General features: G+C 36.2%; 1 protein-coding gene across 4 annotated transcripts in view; it reads left to right on the forward strand.

The window, feature by feature from the left end:
* The window catches only part of Frmd5 (FERM domain containing), a 33,965-nt gene extending 12,531 nt beyond the window's left edge, over nt 1-21,434 (forward strand). The window contains exons 3-12 of one of the 4 annotated variants that reach the window (XM_018506843.1): nt 2,319-2,361; nt 6,155-6,331; nt 8,371-8,582; nt 11,775-11,930; nt 13,032-13,046; nt 13,743-13,831; nt 16,363-16,589; nt 16,920-17,087; nt 18,124-18,630; nt 20,363-21,434. In XM_018506843.1, the coding sequence (XP_018362345.1) occupies nt 2,319-2,361; nt 6,155-6,331; nt 8,371-8,582; nt 11,775-11,930; nt 13,032-13,046; nt 13,743-13,831; nt 16,363-16,589; nt 16,920-17,087; nt 18,124-18,630; nt 20,363-20,793 (2,025 nt within the window). In that variant the 3' untranslated portion in view covers nt 20,794-21,434. Of the gene's footprint in view, nt 1-2,318; nt 2,362-4,937; nt 5,007-6,154; nt 6,332-8,370; nt 8,583-11,774; nt 11,931-13,031; nt 13,047-13,742; nt 13,832-16,362; nt 16,590-16,919; nt 17,088-18,123; nt 18,631-20,362 lie in introns of those variants that run through there. The other 3 variants (XM_018506845.1, XM_018506846.1, XM_018506844.1) reach the window with 3 other exon arrangements.
* The last annotated feature ends 81 nt before the right edge of the window (nt 21,435-21,515 follow it).

Genomic DNA, 21,515 nt, shown 5'->3' on the forward strand with positions numbered 1-21,515 from the left:
ATATATATATATATATATATATATATATATATATATATAGTCTTTAAAATGGAATAAACTCAAGAAAATATACGCGAGACTCTACATAATTTTCACGGAATTATTTTTATTTCTCGTTTTTTAGCGGAGACCTCGCAATCTCGGTGTAAAACAGCATCCCGCCGAGTTCTGATCTTCCCGTTAAGGCCTGGTGAAATCAATATTGTCCGTCCGGACATCCGCAAACGTTCCATCGCTGTCTTTAAAAATTAACGTGCCGCACCCTATCCTCAAGCTATTCTCCGCTCCCGCCGTTCTCTTGTTTCGCAATTCAATTCATGCCATACGGGCGGAAATTTTTTAATAAGAATTGTAAACATTCTTTCATCATGTTTGCGCAGTGCGACAATTTTTAAAGTTTACACTTTCGATAAGCGACAATGAACCCCGAAAGAGATACGTGTCACCTATAAATCCTCCGAAAATAATAAATTGTATCGTACGTCATATCGATTGTTACTACCCTAAGCGGCACCTGCAGAGATCTATCTATTCGTTTTTTAAAGGTGGCTATTGTAACGCTTAAAGAGATATACGATGAATCGTAGATCTATTTGCTCCATTTATCCTCTTGTATGAATCTACTGAGTAGTTTGAAGTGGTCTGAAATTACTTGGTGCAACTGATCCTTGATCTGATATATTATAGATTCCTAAAACTCATCGCGTAAATCTCCATTAATATAACGGCTTGCAAGGGGAGACCACGATGTGTGAGTCACCGATTTTGATGCGCTTTGACAGAGATCTTCTTCCTCGAAAATAAACAGACCCACGTCGAGCCGTTTGTCTAGATACCCCCTCGGTTTCGAAAAAATCGGGGTCAAAGGGCCAAACTGATATGACGCAGTACGACTTATCATTCGTGAACGATTAGAATCAACCGACTTGTACCATTAAAGTAATACCTCCAAAATGTACTCCCCTTTACCAGCCGTGTGATGGATGCTTTTTTCGGCAAGTAAAGAATTTCATAGCCAAAATTCAAAATAATTCAGATTCTTTTCGTAGAAATAAGGAATTACGTGATCGAACAGATACATTTAAAATCCACGCCTTGATTCATAATCAGCTATCTGCACCGATTTTCCAGGATATGCTCCTGTACGCGTGGTATGCATCAAAATTAATTTCCGATAGGCGCGTCTTTAGCAATGTAAATTAAATTTGCTTCCCACAGTCACAGTTACAGAAAAAATGTGAATGCGGTGAAATATTCTTCATATGTTGTGCATGGTGCCAAACGGTATTGTGCTTCACATGTTTCTATGATAAGTTTCACCCAAACGTATGTAAAAGTGTATGTAATTGAACAAAATGTTGTAAACAAAACAAGATTATTTTGTATAGCAGTTAATTCCATTAATTGTAAATAGTTCTATTGAAAATATTAAATACATTACATTACATTTTATTTGTAATTATTAAAACAAGACTTATGTATTTTAATATACAATAAAATATATAAATGTATTTCCTAAATATATATAGTGATATTCCTGTGTATTTTCTAAATTGTATATACTGAAGAATTAAATAAATTCGCATTTAATATCACGCAAACGTATAATCGTTAATAATTCGAAAAGTATAGGTTTGCGACTCTCAAATATATTAGTAAAAATTAATTAGTTTTTGAAGATTTATAGATCCCCGCTGGTCCGAAACGGATCCGACGCCATCACCTTTGACCCCGATTCTTTCGAAACCGAGGGAGTATCTAGACAAACGGCTCGACATGAGTCTGTTTATTTTCGAGGAAGAAGATCTGTGTCAAAGCGCATCAAAATCGGTGACCCACACATCGTGACCTCCCTTTGTTAGTTGCAACAATTATCTTTTGTAAAAGCAACTAATCTGACAATATAATATATAGTTTACGCACTTGCGTTAGAAAAACCAACGTGATGGTCACTTCAATCTTTACTAATCTCGTTGAAACAGTATGAGAACAGACCTCGGTGTAATTTCTGGTAAATATCTTGTCATATTTACGAGCGAGCGTGGATTGTTACGATAGTAATTTTTTTGTTTCTCGTTCTTGCGCGGGGTAGTCACACGAATTGGATAGTATTAGCATGCTACGTCGGAGAAAAAGCGGTCAGAAAACAAAATATCACTTAAAGTATCTTAAATTTATGTTACAAATATAAATATTTAAATATATATGAGAATTTTTAGTAAACATTCGCAACGGTATTGCGATCATCTTATGTATTTATCAGCTTGTTTATGTTATATGTATATATATTATATATTCGATTATTTCTTATTTTGCAGCATTGGCTGGACCTAGCGAAAACGGCAATCAAGCAAGTGAAAGGTTGGTATTACTCAGAATTTAATAAACTTTTCGTATGTAGACGTACTATGCAGATTTTTAACCTACAGAGACTTTACAAGGTTGCCACAGACCTGGAAAACCGGGAAAACCGGGAAAAGTCAAGGGAAAATGTGAAAAAGTCTGGAATTTTGAAATTTGCTCACAATTTCCTTAAACTGCTCCTATTCCAGATAATTGTTATACTTTTTTAATATTATATCTGACGTTTATAATGAAATAAGTTCAAAATTCGCTCACTTTAAACGATTTTAATAAAACGATTAAAATTTATATATTATTCATTATTTTTATTCGATCGCCTATTTCGTAACTGCATTCTTTTTTCCAATACTAATTTATTTTTTGTTGACTTGAATTTGCATTTAGAATGTTAGTATGTTACTAACCTTTTTTGCGTTGTTTTTAATAATATAGACTAGCTTTCCTACAATTCTTGAATTGTAGGATAAATTTTTCAAGTAATTGGATGGATTTTTCTGTAATTGAATACTTACTGACATACGAAAGAAAATTGTTATTGAAGAATAATTGTTAAATTAAGAAAGAACGAATCATTGTATTAACAAAACTTGTATAATTCTAATAACTACTTTGACTTGTAGAAAACTCTATCGTCATACCAATTTTTGTTTAATTCTACTTAGTTTTTTTATGAATGTTAACTGAAAATGGTCTAATTTAGACCGAAACGTCTTGTAATAAATTTTATAAAATACATCTTTTCCGCTGACGATAACTGGCGTAGTGGTTCAATGCCTCTGATTTTATATTGTTTTTAAGCTTTAAGTTAGCCAGAAAATGAAAATGGAGAACCTATGTGTATCTCTCTATTCATTCTATTCTATTTTCGAAGAGGTGCATACCAAGCATTCTCCCGCGAAGGTGCGCTCAAATTGCAACAACCATCTCATTCGTAACATGGCGTAACACGAGGCCATTAACTATACGCAACGGATATGACTGTAATCCGAAACACACAAATCGGCGCCGAGCAAACGTCTTATTATGTTCGGAAGCAATCCCATTCTGCCACGGAAATTCTATACTGTCACAAAAGCGTTACTTATAGTCGATCGGCCATAATGACGTTGCCGCGTAGAGAACGCAGGTATCAGCGGAACAGCTGTGACCGAGGTAGGGTCGATCGTCGAGGTACGACTTTTCCCTCCCGCGTCCGATTACGTCGGTCGATGTCACATGAAAGTTTCAAGCAGTCGCGACCCGCTGGCCTATTCTCGTAAACTTGAACGGACTTCAAAGCAGACCTGTCCAAAAGGGTTAAGATATTTTTTTTTCTTATCAAATCCGGCCCCCAGCAATCATGCAATCCGTTTAAATAAATAAATTCTCTCTAAAATCCTTGGAATGGAATCTAATTCTAAAGAGTGACAATTGAATCAGTGTTAACCTAAAAACGTGGCTCAATTATTAATTTTTAAAAGTGAGATTTCACTCTCTAAGCTCACTTTAGATGATCTTTAATTCACGATCAAATTCGAAACAGAATTATATTTATAATTTTGTCTGTCGTGCAACATAGAAAACATTTGAAGAAGTAAAATACATACATAGAAAATATACACTGATATATATTTTTTCTATATGTGTATATGTTATTTCTTTAACACGTTGAATGCCGCACTGCGATATTACAGATTACATTACTTACCCAAGGCGCCAACATGTTCTATACTGTATTAATTTCTTCACACTATTGTAATAATGATGGCAATATTAAAAAATTTAGAAATATTGACTTTTATTCGAATTATGTGTTTCTATTAATCTTGATATCATATACCGGTGGCTTCCACGGCGCTACTGACAAACTGAATACCAGTCGCTGGTGACCCCGGCATTCAACAGTTAAATGTTTTCTATGTTACACGATACGCAAAATTATAAATAAAATTCTGTCTTGAATTTAGTCATGAATTATGGATCGCCTAAAGTGGGCTTTAGAATTAAATTCCACTCTAAAGATTTTAGAGAGTTGGATGTCGCATAGTGGAAGCAAAATGAAAAACAAATACTCTTGCGCTCGCTGAGGGTGCGCGACAGGAGTTGCGGAGATTTCCTCTTCGAGCCGGAATTAAGTAAATTCGAAGGGTTGGCTTTGAATTAACGGTAAGAAATATTTCTGGATCACGAATGAGCGTTTTTGTCGCGTACCTGTTGATCTTAATGCTCGTAGAGTTGACAGAATTAATGTATGATAGATTTACATTATAAATGCATTTGTATTTAATTGTATTTATAATATAAAGCACTTGACGCAAGATCGAAACTGATTAAACATAATAATCTGTTTGATTGACATTCCATATGTTTTGCGGAAGGTCAACGCTAGAGACAGCTCGCGAGTATTTTATATCTGTTGAAGGCAACGAGCTGTAATGATACCATATCGAATGGGATCACGACCTCGTATTATGGAGGCGGCAACGTTATGTTATCGCGAGTATAGAGCTCGATTTGCATCGGCGATGCGTTCGTAAGTGTATCTTTGCGCCAGCTGTTTCTCTTATTTCTATAAAATAAATATCTACGTGGTTTTGCGCGCAACGTTCAAACGTTCCTCTACGAAATACCTATACGTATATGGCAAAATAATCATAAAATGTGTGAGCTCAATTCTTAATTTTTAAGAGTGGGATTTCACTCTTTAAGCTCACTTTAGGTGATCTATAATTCGTGATCAAATTCGGAAAACAGAATTCTATTTATAATTTTACGTGTCGTGTAACATAGAAAACAATTGAAGAAGTAAATACATACATAGAAAATATATATACACACTCATAAAACATGTGAACTTACAAACATTGCATTCCCACATGTGAAGCCATTAGTTTGCTACTATCGCTATTGTCCGCTTTCATCTCTGTCTTCGTTGAAGTGTTTTTATACTCGTAGGATATACTAGTAAATGCTATTTCCTTTGATATTGCGTGTGTCGATTGTTGTTCTGAGAAGAGGAAGAAGGTCGATATACATATCGCTCTATTAAAAGACTAGTTATTGAGAAGATCGATATACATAACGCTCTGTTAAATTATTTCAAAATTCGCATTGCAAAATTATATTGGATTGCATTTAGTCCGATTATTGCGTTGTTTGTAATAAATATACAATGATATATGTATATGTATGTGTGTAACGAAGGAGATTTAACAAGTAACGAATTTTGCAGTATGAATAGGAATATTACAAAACATAAATAATGCAGGATTTTTGGAATATGACTACCATGTTATAAAATACAGAGATACGAGCAATATTTATACTGTTAACTTATAAGTAATTTAAGCACTAAGAAAAATTTCTGGTTGAAAATGGATAAATGATATCATACCAATCAGAATTCTGACCATCTCAACTTCAACAAGAATTTAATAAGTTTACTCAGAAAAAATTCTGATTTGTCAATTCTTAAATAGAATTGCAATTAATTCAACCAGATTCTTTCTAGTGCGACTATGTGTAGTTATATTATTAATTAAATATTCATACTGTTACTATACTTACATAGACTATAATATACGGTTGTATACTTATGATGATTTTGTGCGGAAGGAAAAAAATAAATATAAATTTAGCATACTTATGTTAAATTCAATGAATTTGCCAAGATATATTTTAAATATCAAGCGCGGAATTATATTGAAAAGTTTACCGAATGTCAGTTGCGAGTGTTTATCTTGCACGACAAAAGTACACAAGTCGTGAAGATGCTGGTTGGCTGAAACATATCCAACCTTTTATGTTTCAGACATGCACGAGATTTTGCTGTGCTTTCGTGTGAAATTCTATCCGCCTGATCCTCTGCGTCTAAAGGAGGAGATCACTAGGTATCAAGTGTACCAGCAGCTCAAAAGGGACCTGCTTTACGGACGTTTGTGTTGCAGCCCCGGCGAGGCAGCGCTGCTAGTGGCTTGCATCGTGCAAAGTAAGTTTGTTCTTTTGGTCATCCTTCGTTGATTTTTTATTTTCGAATTTTATATCATAATGTCGTGTCTTAATGACAGAAAAGGCAATGAAGTGCAAGAATAACTCATCGCCCGGATCTTAAGCTTTACGCTGCAAGGATGCTTTAGACTTTATAAACGAAAAAAAAAGACCTTTATTTCCCTTATACTTTACTTCTCTCATATAATTGTCTATCATTTTTTATTTAAAATCGTGTTTTATGCCTTTCAATCTTATTTTCTGTTAATCAAAAATATTTATTATGAAATTATGTTTATTTAGTGAAAATTCATTTTTTCTTGGAAAGTAGTCGAATCAAATAATTATAAACTGGCGATTATAAACGAACGATATGGTTATAATGATTGGTATGATTTTATCTAATATCGGATTCGTGAACAATGAACGATCATGACGTTTGCAGTCACATAGTTTCTGCAGTTTCAGCTTCTCTCCATTTCATGTGTCCATTCGGTCAATTTATTCCTTTATCTCGACTTCGGGAATCCCATAATTCAGGATTTCCTTTCCAGTGACCTATCACAGTCATCATGTATCATCCACCCCTCCCATTGATCGTCGCCCATCGATCGCGCAACACCATTTCCGTAAAATATACGATTGCGTTTATTTTCTCTGAAGTTCATCCAAAAAAAATTGTCAGTTAATATCTCGAATCTGTCAACGTCTCTCGTGAAATGCGATTAAGCGTGTTACGAAGTAAAGTCGATAGATGAATAATGGGAGCTGTTCAAATACAGATTAATCAATTTTGCTACCAGATTAATTAATGTCAAGTCGCGTTATCAGTCTTAAAATTGTAATCGATGGAACCTTTAATACATATTCGTACATGCAAACCCCGTTAAATTTAGTTCCTTGTGATTTAGCGAGAAATGCAACTGTTTATTTACGGAATCTCAGATTGCGATCGAAGTTAGTCTAAAAAGAAACCTTTCAGAGTCGGTGTCCTTTTATAGGTATAAATGCGGAATCAATCTTTTATTTGTCTTACGATCTCGTTATTGAGAAGTACGTAAGAGAGCAATCAATGACCCGTCACTTTCCACCGTAGCCGATCGTGACTCTTTGTATTAAAACTTCGGTCGTCGACCATCAATTCTTAGACCGTTCACCTTCCAGTGAATCGTGGTCGCAGCTATAAAAACTATTCGCTTTCCGTTGGATCTTTTTGCTGACCTTGGCAATAGTTGTTCTTGTACGTTCCTCGTAGCGGAACGCAATCGGTATGCGTTTCCCCTATTCGCTAAAGTAGGCGGTTTTTGTCATGTGCAGATTCCTCGCACGTTCTTCGCAAAATAAATGCCTTCTTTTACAGAGGACGTACGGTCTCGTCAATTAAAGAAGATAGGAACTGCCGCGGATTAGTTTGATATTTCGAGAAGATTTGTTTGCTTTCCCATCATTTGTCTTTGACATCCGGTTCATGCAGCGTTCATTTCTCAATTGCGGACGATTTATATCCAGTCGTGCACGCCCTGTTGCAATTTGAGTAATAGCCGCGATGAGCGCTCGTTATTTTTCTAACTATCTGCCATGCGATCTCAAAGTGTACTCAATAATTACTCTCATCAAGTATCTCTTTCTTATAGGAACTAGATGCAAAAAAGGTTTTTCTAAATTTTAGAAATCTACACGGAAAGGAAAATTTTGCTGAAGCATCTAAAAATGTAACTAACTACAGATCTGAAAATAATTTTGTTGGGCCATCAAAATAATATAGAATGCTCTAAACTAGTTGTTATATTGTCAAAATTATTTGCAGCATTTTGATAGTCCAATCAAACTATTTTCAGATCTATATCTAACTAAATTTTTAAATATTTCAGCCAAGTCGTTCTTTTTATGTACAATTTATGATCATCTTCAACTTGACGTATTTTCTTATTAATAAAACGAATAAATTCTGTGTATAGAATATTTATGCGTGAAATAAAGAATGAGAAGAAACGCGCAATTGATACATACGGGACGGCCTTTCTTTTCCGGAATTCTCAGGTGAACTGGGAGATTACGATCCCGAGATTCACGAAGGGAACTATATCTCCGAGCACAAATTACTGAAGACGCAGACACCGACGATCGAGGATAAGGCGATGGACCTACATCAGACTCAGTTGAAGGGGTTCACTCCGGAACAGGCGGAAAACTACTTCCTTAGGATAGCCTCGCAATTGGACACGTACGCGGTCGATCCACATCCGGTCAAGGTAATTTTCGTTATTTTTGCACGCTCCTTAAAACATCGAGTCAATATAATATCAAAGTATTTTCAATTCAGAAATTTGTTCTTTGTCTCGCTTTTGTTTCAACTTACTCGTTTACGAATATCACCGTTATCACTAACAGAACCTGGAAACTTGGTATTTGAACTTTTATCAAAGAAAGATCCCAAAATGGGTAGAATGTTGACTCAATAGTAGTCGAAGTAGTCGTGATCAACAATGTGGACGACAACACAGTCGAGGTAACAAACTTGAAAGTTGCTAACGGGTTGATAGCGTGACCAACTCGAGTGAGCTCTCATGGTCGTTTCCTTTCGTGATGCTAATGACGCCCTTCTTTATTTCCGGCAATATGTTTCAATCCGTTAGCGATATACTGTTGTCCTTTGACGCACCAATGAACGTTGCTTCTTACGCGATTCTTTACGAGTGGCGCCTGTCTGGTTACTTTGTTTGAAAATTTAAGGCCGGTCATTGATTTATTGTTGTAATCGTGATATAAGAAGACCAGATGAACCAATTTCATCAAGTACAGTCGTTCAAAGTAATGACATTATTTGTGATCAATCAGAGATTGATCTGAAATTTTATAAGCCAATGTAAAAGCCGCTATTAGAAATTTGCTAATCAGCAATTTATCTCAAATTATATTCAGCGTTATTAACAGGATACAATTACGTTTTCGATGACTTTTCTTGCTCGGGAAATTTGACACTTTAAATTACATATAATATTTCTTTTGCAATTACTTTGATTATTATTATACAAATCATTTCATTGTTCCAAGATCAAAAAGAAGCTTTCACTCAATTGTTTCATTTTATTCTATTCTTATCAAAAATGCAGATTGCAATCCGGGTGCAAGAATAACGCTTCAGCGCAAGTTTTGAGATCGATGAATGCAGATTAATAAATTCGAACACGGCCGTATAGGTGTTGCGTTTAAAGTCGTATATCTTGCCTATGTCGATAAGAGTTTATAACCGGTTTATCTTCCTCGCGCGAGAACGATCGCGCTTTGTATGCTTGTTTCATAAATTGGCGACTTTTTTTATTTCGCCACGATATTCCGCTGCTTTAAAATGTTCAAACGTGTCTGAATCTATAGTTACATTTCCGTTATTGCGATGTGACAACGAAATATCTTGAATGTCACTGCGTTATCATCGTGTATGTGTATAACTGTAAAACGTGATGTATAACTTGAGAGCACATATTACAAATTTCAATACAAATATTATTAATGTAAGCTAACGCGTACGTTACATGGGATACTAAATACAGATTTCCATTTACTCGTCCACCATTTAGTTCGCAATTTAATTTACAATAATTCCGAATCGCCCGGATTTGATTTTTCATGGCGGAACAATTTTGCAAGCTAGAAAACGTTTTCAAAGATAACCGATTTTAGCTGCTATTGACGTCTCTGCCAATATCACAGAATATGAAGCAACGTTTATTGATATTCAAACGAAGAGCAAGTCTTCCGCAGGATTTCCTCAAGAGCGCATCTATTATACGCTGTCTACAACCGATTGAGGATTCGTTCGTTGAAACATCTTTATCCGATTGTTACCGTGATATATACCATCCGTATACACTTAGCCTCCTAACTTGTACGAATCAATATACGAATCAAGAAAAGCGCAATTGGAAAATTTATGTTAAATTGAACATATTTTACGTGTTCCCCAAACGGTCCATTCAAATTTTTGTGTTAATTTAACACAAAATGAACATGTTAGTACACATAAATATAAAATAAAAAAATTAACACAAGAAAGTAATACTGATATAATTTATAACCAAAATGTGAAAACATTTTTTTAAGTAAAATTAACATTTACGATATATTAAATTAACACGTATTTCATTTATTTATCTTAGAATTTACGTTTCAAAACACAATATTTTTATGTTATTTATGAACTTACTTATAAATTGTGTTATTTTTACACTGAAATATTGAATATCAATTTGACACAAAATATTTAAATAACATAATCTCATTATGTTCAATTAACATTCGAATATATTAAAAACTCAACACAAAATATTTTTACTATGTGAACATTTCAGAAGTAGAGAAGTTATCACTAGGAAATGTATTATGTAAGTATATTATATAAGGTCTTGCATTATTTCCATTTATTTTACAAGATGTAAGAACATTCTTAAAAACTTATTCCAAGTGATGAAATAATCTATCTCCTAAGCGATAATTTTAAGGGATAAAATGCTTTTTAATATTAACTCTATCAGCGACACACACATTTTCAATATTGCTAATGCAACGTACTCTATTGTTGAATTAATGTCTCGGTCGATCGATACGCCCATTGAAACCATTGTCGTTATCTTTGCCGGAATCCTCTCGCTGACAAATAAATTGCGATATATATGCGACTCAACAGCAAACTAACAATTTCGTGTTTCGTATCGTTCGCGAGGAAAAACAACCCGCTATTATTCATCACGATGCATTCATTGCACTCTCGTCGCGAAAGGCGAGTACTTGATGACGTGGTAGCACCTGTCGTTTATTGGTTTTTTACTTCCTGCCTGCATGGCGACATTTTCGCTGAAGAAGTAATCGCGATCCACTGTTGCGACTGTCTTCCGTTTAAGGGAAAATGCCATTTTTATGGCGCGACATCGTGACTATGAGACATAGTTCTCACTTATACTCGAAAAAAGATACCTGCACACTCGTCTGCAAAGTATCTGTTTCACGCGCTAAACGTTCATCTCATTGGCCGTCACGACGTACGATGTTCTTATCGGAAAAGGTCGACAATGAGGCATTGAATAAATCGTAGAAAGAAAAAACTCATTGAAGAAATAGACAGAGAGCGAATAATAATTACAAATATAATTGTCGTTCGTTTTAATAAAACAGTTTTCCATGTAATTAGTTTTATCTGGAACGGTAATTACATGTATATGCAAATTGTTTTCCCTACGCTATCGATAAAAATTCAATGACAATTTCCGATGTAAATAAAAAGTGACGTAACCATTGAATTTCAGAATCATCCTTCGATAGCGAATGCATTAACTAAATGGAAATTTTTCTGAAATTCTCTCTCGCATTATCCATACGAACGTTGCATTGCGTTTCCGGCCACGTTGCGATTTTATTTTCTGATAAATACATTCGTGTTACATTTACAGGATCCCGACAAGGGCACGCAGCTTCATTTAGGCATTAACCACTGTGGGATCCTAACATTCCAAGACTCACGAAAAATTCAGCATTTCCGCTGGTCGGAAGTTCAAAAGATCAATTTCGAAGGAAAGATGTTTATTGTGCATGTGACGATAAACGAGGTAAGCATATTTGTTGTTGACTGGATACTACGCTCTACCGGACAAAAACGACGAATAGACGCGGCGGAATATTCTACATCTAGATAATTAAAATTTTCCACATAAATTTTCATTTTAATACTATTTTATATAAAAGAACTTTGTAATATCGTTTTTAATTGCTGAAATTGAATCGTATTTAACACACATTATATGGAAAATACAAACGTGGGAATAACATCTAATAAGACGCAAGCTTTATCAGCCTAGATGTATCGCGCGATGCGTTGCATGAAGTCAAATGTAAATGAAGTTTTTAATATTGAGTCGTTATTTGGTTATAAAATTCGTACAATTTGTAGTGCTCGTATGAATGTTAGAATCGGCAGGAGTGCGGACGACTTATCTGCATCTCATTCGCGATGCGGATACACATCTGTACTCTACCATAGTTTGCCTCGTAGAAGAAATATTTTGCCACAATATCTTTTTGATTTCTTCTTTCATAAAGCTATGAAAGCTTGTACAGAGCCGAATTTTACAATTTGCTCTTATTAAAACATTATAATAAAAAAAATTATCTGCACTGTAAATTCTTTCGAAGTGGAATTTCTAAAGAGTGAGATTCCATTCCAAAGAATTTGAAGATTTTGTTTTCAAAAAATTGCTCTATACTATTATATTGTATGAGACGACTTTTCTGACTATGAAAATTGTAATTACATTGCGATTTTCTCAGCATTTTAGTCATAAATTTAGCCGAAAGAAATTTCCCTTTGATAGAGGTCTCTTCCTGCCGACTTTTAAACACACGACGGTAACAAGGTCTTTGTCGTATTAAGAGATCTTTAAGAGGTCGGAATTATTTAATCGTTTTTCGTATCGTGTTATGCAGTTTGGACCTTTAAGCCCTTGGAAAACCTTGTTTTATCTCGACAATTTCTAATTACGAACACTACGTATACTACTATGTTACAATAATCGCACGTGAAAATGCGCGCTCTCATTCGTGCATGACTCGCTCGCGTGCAACGTATGCGTGCAGTATGTGCATGTGACGTCAGATACTACGTGATTGTAAGTTAAGTAATCCTATTGTTTCTCTCTGCTGGACTCGTGCAGGACGTGAGGACAAAGGTGAGTTAGAGAGCGATTTTAATACAAGTACTTAACTATTACAACTAATATAGAAAAAAAAGTCAGAAAAACACGTCGAAGAAAAAATCATCTTAAAAAACAATCTTAAATGATTTCTATACGTGTTTATATGATTTGCGTTTATCAAAATATGGAATAATACAGATGCTTTTAGGAGATGCGTATCTCGTGACCCACGTCGCCCCCTGCGAATAATAAATCTTTCTTATCTCACGAAACCCCTTGCCTTCCCATTATTTCTCCTTGAATAATAAAACTAGAAATAAAACAGCTGTCTTTGTCATTTTGAAACTATACATTTTCACAGGATATCGGTCTCATTTTCAAATTGGAAATTTCGGCCACGAAAGACATGGCGGATCGTGTACTTCGCATCAATAATATTCACTTTATTCTATATTTTGTGATTGTACGCAACGTGACGTTGCAATATTCTCAAACAATAAGTGATTGTCATCGTGCAATCGTTAAAGAATATCATCATCGATCATTGAAATAAGATACAGTATTAATCTACTCGGTTTTTTTTTTTTTATTTATTCATCTTGTTCGAAGTGCAAAGATAATCTATTTTTTGTTGGCTTTATTTTGCAAAAATGCAAATATTTGCTCACATAATACGTATAACGTCAAGATAGGACATTTTTCGAGCGTCTTCGTATTTGCAATTTTCAGAAAAAGCATCTCGTCGGATTCAAATGTCCCACAGCAACGAACTGTCGTCATGTGTGGCGGTGCGCCATCGAGCAGATGCTGTTTTTTACGTGAGTATCTCTTTATTATTCGTGTTTCCCCTGAAAGCACGTATGAGATTTATCATGTTTTACATCGCATGGCATTTTTACTACTTATGGAGAAGCTTTTACATCCATTCACGTGTTCTCACCATTATGCATATTCCTGTATATTAATAATTCAAATGCGCAAATGATGTTTATACGTACATTTTAAATAAAAGACAAGTATTTTTTATTTTATAATATTATTTCCGACTTTTCCGACGTTTTTTTTTTTATTCGATGCTGCATTCGAATCGCTGTGCGAAATTGCAGTGACGGAACTGTTAATCTCTTTTTCATGAAAATTTAGTAACGATCAATCAGTTGCAGATCCTTAGCTTTTCGTATCAAGTTGAAACTTGAGCAAAGTTTGTAAAATGTCTTCCGGCGCATTTTCGCATTTTGGCCACGTCGTACGTGTGGCTTTTCCGAAATTTCCAACATAAGTAATTGAACTGAGCCGTAAAAGTAGCTCCAGTGCTTCTGTAAAAGATGCATCCGACCTCCGGAAATATTGCTGACACTTACATGCACGGTTTATCGTTGCTATTGCGCGGCCAAATTTAATGCTTCTACCATGAGCATTGATGGATGCCCGAACGTACGCTTGTGCTCTTATAGAAGGTTGTTTCAGCAACGAACATATCTTTTTTCATTTCGTACATGATATATCTGTATGTAGCGAACATTGCAATTTTACGAGTGTCATTTAAGTGAATTTGTGCTGAAAGTGAATATTTCCATATATATAGTAAATGTCAAATTTAAAATGAAAATTGCCCTGGACACTTCGTTCGTCAAATATCATCCTATACGAATTTCAATCAATTTTACAGTCGCGTAAACACAACGTGACACTACTTTCGAATAAACGTATATTGTCAATGACAACTCGATCTATGTTTACGGTTCAGTGTTCTCAACATTGCGTAAATTTGTCAAAATCAATTAAAAGACACTAATTATACGGAAAATTGCGTCCCGGTAAAATGAGTTTAGTTTTTAGTTTAGTAATGAACAAGGGGTGTCATAGATAATAATAGGGCTCAATAATTATAATTATAATTTCCCATATATAATTAGTACAGGGTCTTTTGTATTTTTCGTAATAAAAAGACGATTCCATTTTTCGAAATTTTTTTACCAAAACAGGAATATTAAATCCGCCTAATATATTCCTCTCTACGTGAAGTTACATCGAAATGAAGATTTGGAAGACTCTGTCATTATAATAAATGGAATCAAAGGATTACTGGAGAGTTGCATGCAATCTTGACATTGGTCTATTTACTCGTAGTTGAAGATATACCTGTCAGAGTGTTTCGAATGCACATTAGAAATGGTAAACAAGGTTAAAATCGCTCGCGGTAAACGACCGTTGTTTTGTCAGGGTAATTTGGCTGTCATCCATATAATTAAAGTACAGTTGCAACTTGCAACGTTGATGCCTGCCACAAGATAGAATTCGCAATAGGAAATCAGCTTCGTTTCAGCTTTGATTACCAATTTTTTTTTTTTAGAACAATACGACGTTATATTATACGAAGAACTATAACAGCTGTCTACAACGGATGGACTGAAAAAACATAAATTTCTTGTAGACGTTAAATAAAACTGCATTTGGAATTAAACGTGAAAAACGCATTAGAGGAAACGATCTGATTAATTAGATATAGAGGTATTACCAACACACACAAGGGGAATCAAATTCCTGCGGATTCCACTGAAATTCGGCGAGTTGTCGTTGTCCACAGCAGCGAACGCGATTTCGGTCACGGGACTAGCGCACTCTTGCTCCGGGTTAATTCTGCTCAGTAAATTAACCAAGATTTATGCGAGCATAAATCCTCTGCTTATAGTTGGATTTCAGTGCGAGTGAAGGCCTATTCTCGATACTTGCGATATTTATGCCGCGCCTGTTCGCACGGCGCGGCGCCGCCGGTGCAAGTGAATGAAATTCATGTCTGATGATCCAAACGAGCTGATTAATCGCTCCTAACGGTATTCTTTTCGAACAAATTTAAAAGAGACGCGTTCAGAAGCGCTTTATCACGGTGGTATAATACTGCTGCAAATATTTATCGAATTAAATAAAATGTATAAATATATGAGAGACTCTGAGATTAAATTTAATAGCGAAAAAATTGAAAAATGCCAAAGACAGCCAATGCGGATATTGATGCACAACTTAAATTTGTAATTCGCAATTACATAAACAATGTTAGCAAACGTTTTTAATCTTCCTCGAAAGCTTTAATCATGAACAATTGTAATGACGACATAAGCAACGTAAATATTATAATTATAATAGAATTTGGACGCTAAGAGGTTTACAATAAAATCATTTTGTTACTGCAAATAACGGTACATGTACGTGATATCGATTAAAATATAAAGTATTATACATATACCTAAATATTTATAATTGTAAATATTTAATATTTATAATTGTTGATTATCGATCGTACAGTATATAGAACATCACGAGTAACTTTTAACGGCTTGATTGTGTGCAGCTTGCCGAGGGCGTCGGATGCGCCGGTGGTAAGTGGCGGCTCTATCTTTTCGTGGGGATACAAATTTAAATATACCGGAAGAACGGAGAGGGAAGTTCTGGAGGAGGCAGGACCACTCCGGAAGGAGGAACCGCCGATACAACGCTGCCAGACGACGTGTTTAAGAAGAAAGGCCAGCAGTGTACCGGCGACTCCCAGCACACCGAGCCAGGATCTCGTCGAAATACGTGAGTAATTTTTTTTTCACCGCCACGTAATTTGCATACACTGTCGCTTTTTAGTGGTCCATGTTCACGATATTACCATTGTACAGAAAAACGCGTGTTTCGCATTTTTCTGCAGATGGGTAATTTCGCGAACACGGACCACCAAAGTATGCATTTTTCTGTAGAATGGTAGACGTTTAGGTAAATTTAGGAATTTGTTGGGGATTTTAATTATCATAATTTTACGCAACGACGTGATTTTTTATAAAATTGAAAGGTACATTGTAAAGTAATTGAAATGCAATCACTTAATGTATGAACTGTACAAATTTGCTTTCTCTCGCATTTCAGGATATTCCAGCTTACCACGTAGCTGTCACAGTGCGGGCCTGGATGGCACCGGGATGCTGGAGGGCGGTGCGGGGGTTCCCCTCAGTTCGCCATACTGCCCAGACAATACCTTGCCCCTTCTGGAGACTGTATCCGAGGACCAAGAGATTCACGCCAGAAGAAACAACGGTTAGTTAACGGATCTAATAATCTTTACACCTTTTCTCTCTCTCTTCCTTCTCTCTCTCTCTCTCTCTCTCTCTCTCTCTCTCTATCTTTTTTTTCTCTTTCTTTATCTATCTCTTTCTCTCTTTCTCCTGTTTGAAACATTGAATTCCCTAATCTTGTTCAGCCTCCTGGTCCATTCGAGTCCATCGCCGCGACGCATGAGTACACGATATAATAATGAAACAGCGATATATTAATCTGTTAAAAGCTTGTTTGAAACTTGCATTTAAATTTTATAAAGGAGAAATATATATTTTTAGTCAGATATCAACGATCAAATCAGTAGTTTTAACTCATTATTACTCACGTAGGATATCTAGAACGCTCCCAAGTTTATAAATTCGCTAAATGTATAAACGCTGTTTATACATATTTAGTGCAAATTGTTCCACAATTTAAAAAGTTTGTTTGTATTTATTTCTATATATCCGAAGGATATATAGAAAATATCAATTTTTATTTAATTTTAAATTATAAAAAAGGAATGCTCTCCGAAAATTAAGATATAAAGTTAGAATGTCAGAAATATCCCACGCGAGTAATGTAAAGTTAAGGTACTATAGTAAGAGAGAAAATATTTAGTCTTTGACAGAAATTAGTGCATGACGAAGCATATAACATGCGAAATTTTCTCTCGTTTAGAAGAGCGAGATAATCTTTCGGTACCTACATCCTTATCGATTTGAAATTAAGTACCCTTATACCTAAGAAGACAATTGGAAAATTCGAAAATTAGTACATTTGTTCATTATTCTTTTTTTTTATGTAAAAGGAAGAATTCTAAGTATAAAAATTGAAGTAAATCGAATTTCCGATCGCTCGCATTGCCCGCTTAATCTCGAAGAATAAATGTCGATCATGCATCGAGCGTTTATAAGCGACGCGTAACCTAACCGAGAAAAAGCTCTTTTTTTTTTACGGGACTGCCGCCGCCGCTTCTTTGGCTTTTTAGAACCTTCGGTTGATTTGTTTTCTCCTTTTCTTTCTGTTCTTTTAGCCGTAGACGAAAATGATACGCATGCGAGTGCCACCCACACGTCTACTACTACCATCACCACCACCACTACCACCATCACCACTTCCAACACCATCACCACAAACCGTGCGAAAGCCAAACTGAAATTTCCCAAGAGCACGCTGAACCGACCGCAACCGTTGTACAGTCAGAAAATAGTGATAGGCTCGGAGGAGCTGGCGGGCCACGACGTCGAGCACGTCGTGCGGCAGCGTATTAACGCCCTGATTAACGAGCGATGCCCGATGGTGGTGCGGTCGACCGCCCTGATAATCAAGAGCTCGAAGGCGCCGGCGAGCGCCAACGGACGGATCCCTGTAAGAAGCGTGCGTTCCGCGCACGACGGTAAAACGCGGGTAGAGGTAAGCGAGATCGACGGTGAGGTAGGCCGCGAAGCGACGACGAAGACCGCCAACGGTTGCGCGAATCTAGCCGCGAGGCCAGGACTGTCGAATGGATTCGATCATTCGGGACAACGGGAGGCAGCAGGTAAGCGCGAAGACCCCAGGACAATGAAACAGGTCAAAGACCTTGGGTGCATTCATTTATGCAGCGGTTAGCGCGGAGAGTATCGTTTAATCCTTGTTTAACACTCGGTGAATAACAAGTAATACTTGTGCGTTAACCGCTGCATAAACGAATGCAGGGCTTCCGTTTCCTTCTTCTTTCCTCTCCTCCCTCTGTCTCTTCCTCTGTCAATTGCGTATAGTTGCGTATTAAACCTCGCCTCTCCTGTACTCTTACGTGTACGTCGTTATCGTTGGAGTTGGACTCTGCTTTGTTACCTTGCGTCTTCCTTTATGTTACGCTTCGACTATTGCGGTCTGCATGGGCTTGCGCCTGTTAACGTATACAAACCGACACATCCGATACGTTGCCCCTGAATCCGTGACACGTAATAAGTGAATCCGCGAGATATTTCGACCATCGTACTTTGCTAACTGGTTATTGGATAGAATCATTTTTTGGATATCTCGAATATTTAGGAGTCACTGAAAGATTCCCTTTATATAGCCAAGTCCCGAGTACGATGGTTAAATTGATAAAATGACGATCGCAATTATGAGAGTGTACGATGATTACAGGAGTGCACGCGCATACGTAAATTCACATAAAGCAGTTTTCTGTCGATTTCCTCTGCAGAGTCTGTTTGTAGAGATCAATAATCTAATAGCGAATTCAATTGGACTCACACTGCTCACTGGTGCGTATTAGAGCTGTGGAACATAAATTAACGTAAAGGTATTAGATATAGTGTTTAATATAAGTATAAATACAAGTTAAACCGTGAAATTCTCAATACATTTGATTGTGCTGTTAAATAAAATATGTATCTTACAAATATGTATCTTAAAAATAATTGCATTTCACTTTTAGATTCAGATTAATCAGTATACGGTTTTAATATGCACTGATACGTCCAACCGAATTCGCTATGACTCTTCCCCGAACGGGCCATTGTTACGAAATTTTTTTTCTATGTATTATTTTTTTAATAAAATTACAGTTCGAATGAGATTAGACGTAAAATACTTTTTAAGTTTCCTTTCGAATTCTTCTAACATAACTTTCTAATTTTATTTTAAAAATAATAACATGTAGTATATCTATTAATTAAACGATCAAATGAGTAGATTGTAACAACGAATCACACAAATAGCATTTTCTATATAGGTAATAGAAATTATTCCGTTTTTATAACAATGGATTTGTTAGAAATATTTGCAGGTTTGCAAGTTCCAGAAGATATTTAAGAGAATTATTTTATTTTTATCATCTTCTAAATTCGATTGTAATATAAAACGCTTGATATAGATGTTTATTTATATTTCTTGATATAGATATCTCTTCATATTTATATACCGTATTGACATTTCTTTGTCATTTGTATATAATTGAATTAGTTTATCGCAAAATAGCTGTTATTTTATTCGAGATTTTACATTTATACTTTTCGTTCTATATATCGAATTCTTTTTTGAGAGTTAAAGAAAAGAAACATTGTACTCGAGTAGACAAACGGAAGTGAATCGTTACAAATAAAAGAATTATTTCAGTTGACTTTACGATGTCATAAAAACTCAGCTAACTCCACGAACACGATCCTGAAACCTCAGAGTGGGATCGTCAGAAAACTCCGCACGTGTAACGTCTTCGTCCCTTACAAGTCACTCGCTAACACAATCATTCAATAGCATCGATCGCGTCCTTTCTGTTTCAGTCGGTCAGCACGAGAGCGAGGCGAACGATTACTACTTCAGGGACTCCTTCGACCACTCCTCGTCAGAAAGCCAGTTGTTGGACGCATCCGGTAAGCCGCACAGCCGTTCGGTCACACCGGTACCGAAGATGCAGAAACTGCAAAATTCCAAGCTCTGCCTCCAACAGCAGCAGCATCATCAGCAGCAGCATCAGGGCGTCCGACGCGTGGCTAGCGGCAAAATCAAACACAGGAGCTTGCATGTGGTCAAGATCTTTATACCGGCGTTCATGCTGACGATCACGGTGCTGTTCATCGTGACGGTACTGGTGTTCGAGACGGACACAACGCTGTTCAACAGCTTGCGTAAGACGCCGGAAATGGTGGCCTTAAGGAGCCAATATTATGTTCCGATCAAGGAGTTCCTGCGGACCAAGCTCGGCCTATTCTGATGTGACAAGATAACCGGGCCGAAGTCGTCCTACGTCATCGTGTAGCTCGCTCTCCCTTCAGTGCCAAGTTGCTAGGATGGACTTGTGATTGAGAGTATTTATGGTCCACAAGTCGCGGAAAAAAGAACATGCACCTCCTTTTCCTATCATTCCCTTCTTCGTCCCTACCTCCCTGTCCCCGTTGCACGCTATCGCGTCGCAACTTGGTCGCACGAACGTAAGTGCTTCGGACCGAAAAGATCAAGTGCTACCGGAAGCAGAAGAGAGACGAGAAATATCGCGTTGAAGGGATCAGCCGAGGTTCGAATCTCACGTGAAGAACGCATTCCGAGTTCTAATTCAATCGATAGGAAATCGGAATTCTGTATAAAAAAAGAAACTGTACAAAGATTGTATTTAATCGAGATGTAAGCGGGATGTATAAAACTGTGTTTATGCGTTTTTTTTTTTTTTTTTACTGTAATACGCTTATTGTTTTTACGAAAAGCGTTTTACAACCACGCGTTTTATTTTATTAAGTTTCCTCATTATTTAACTTCTCATTATTTAACTCGTTTATGCCAGTCGCTGCTGACTTGTCTGCTACTTCAGCAGAATGTAGATCCATAAAACCAACATATTTATCTTATATTAATATTAAGTTCGGCTAATGAAATAATTTTCTTTTGCAAGAATAATCGCAGTATATACTTGTTTAATAAACGTTAATAATTGATTTATTG

This window comes from Trachymyrmex cornetzi, unplaced genomic scaffold (genome assembly GCF_001594075.2).
Source record: "Trachymyrmex cornetzi isolate Tcor2-1 unplaced genomic scaffold, Tcor1.1 scaffold23, whole genome shotgun sequence".
In the NCBI taxonomy this organism is placed as follows: Eukaryota; Metazoa; Arthropoda; class Insecta; order Hymenoptera; family Formicidae; genus Trachymyrmex; species Trachymyrmex cornetzi.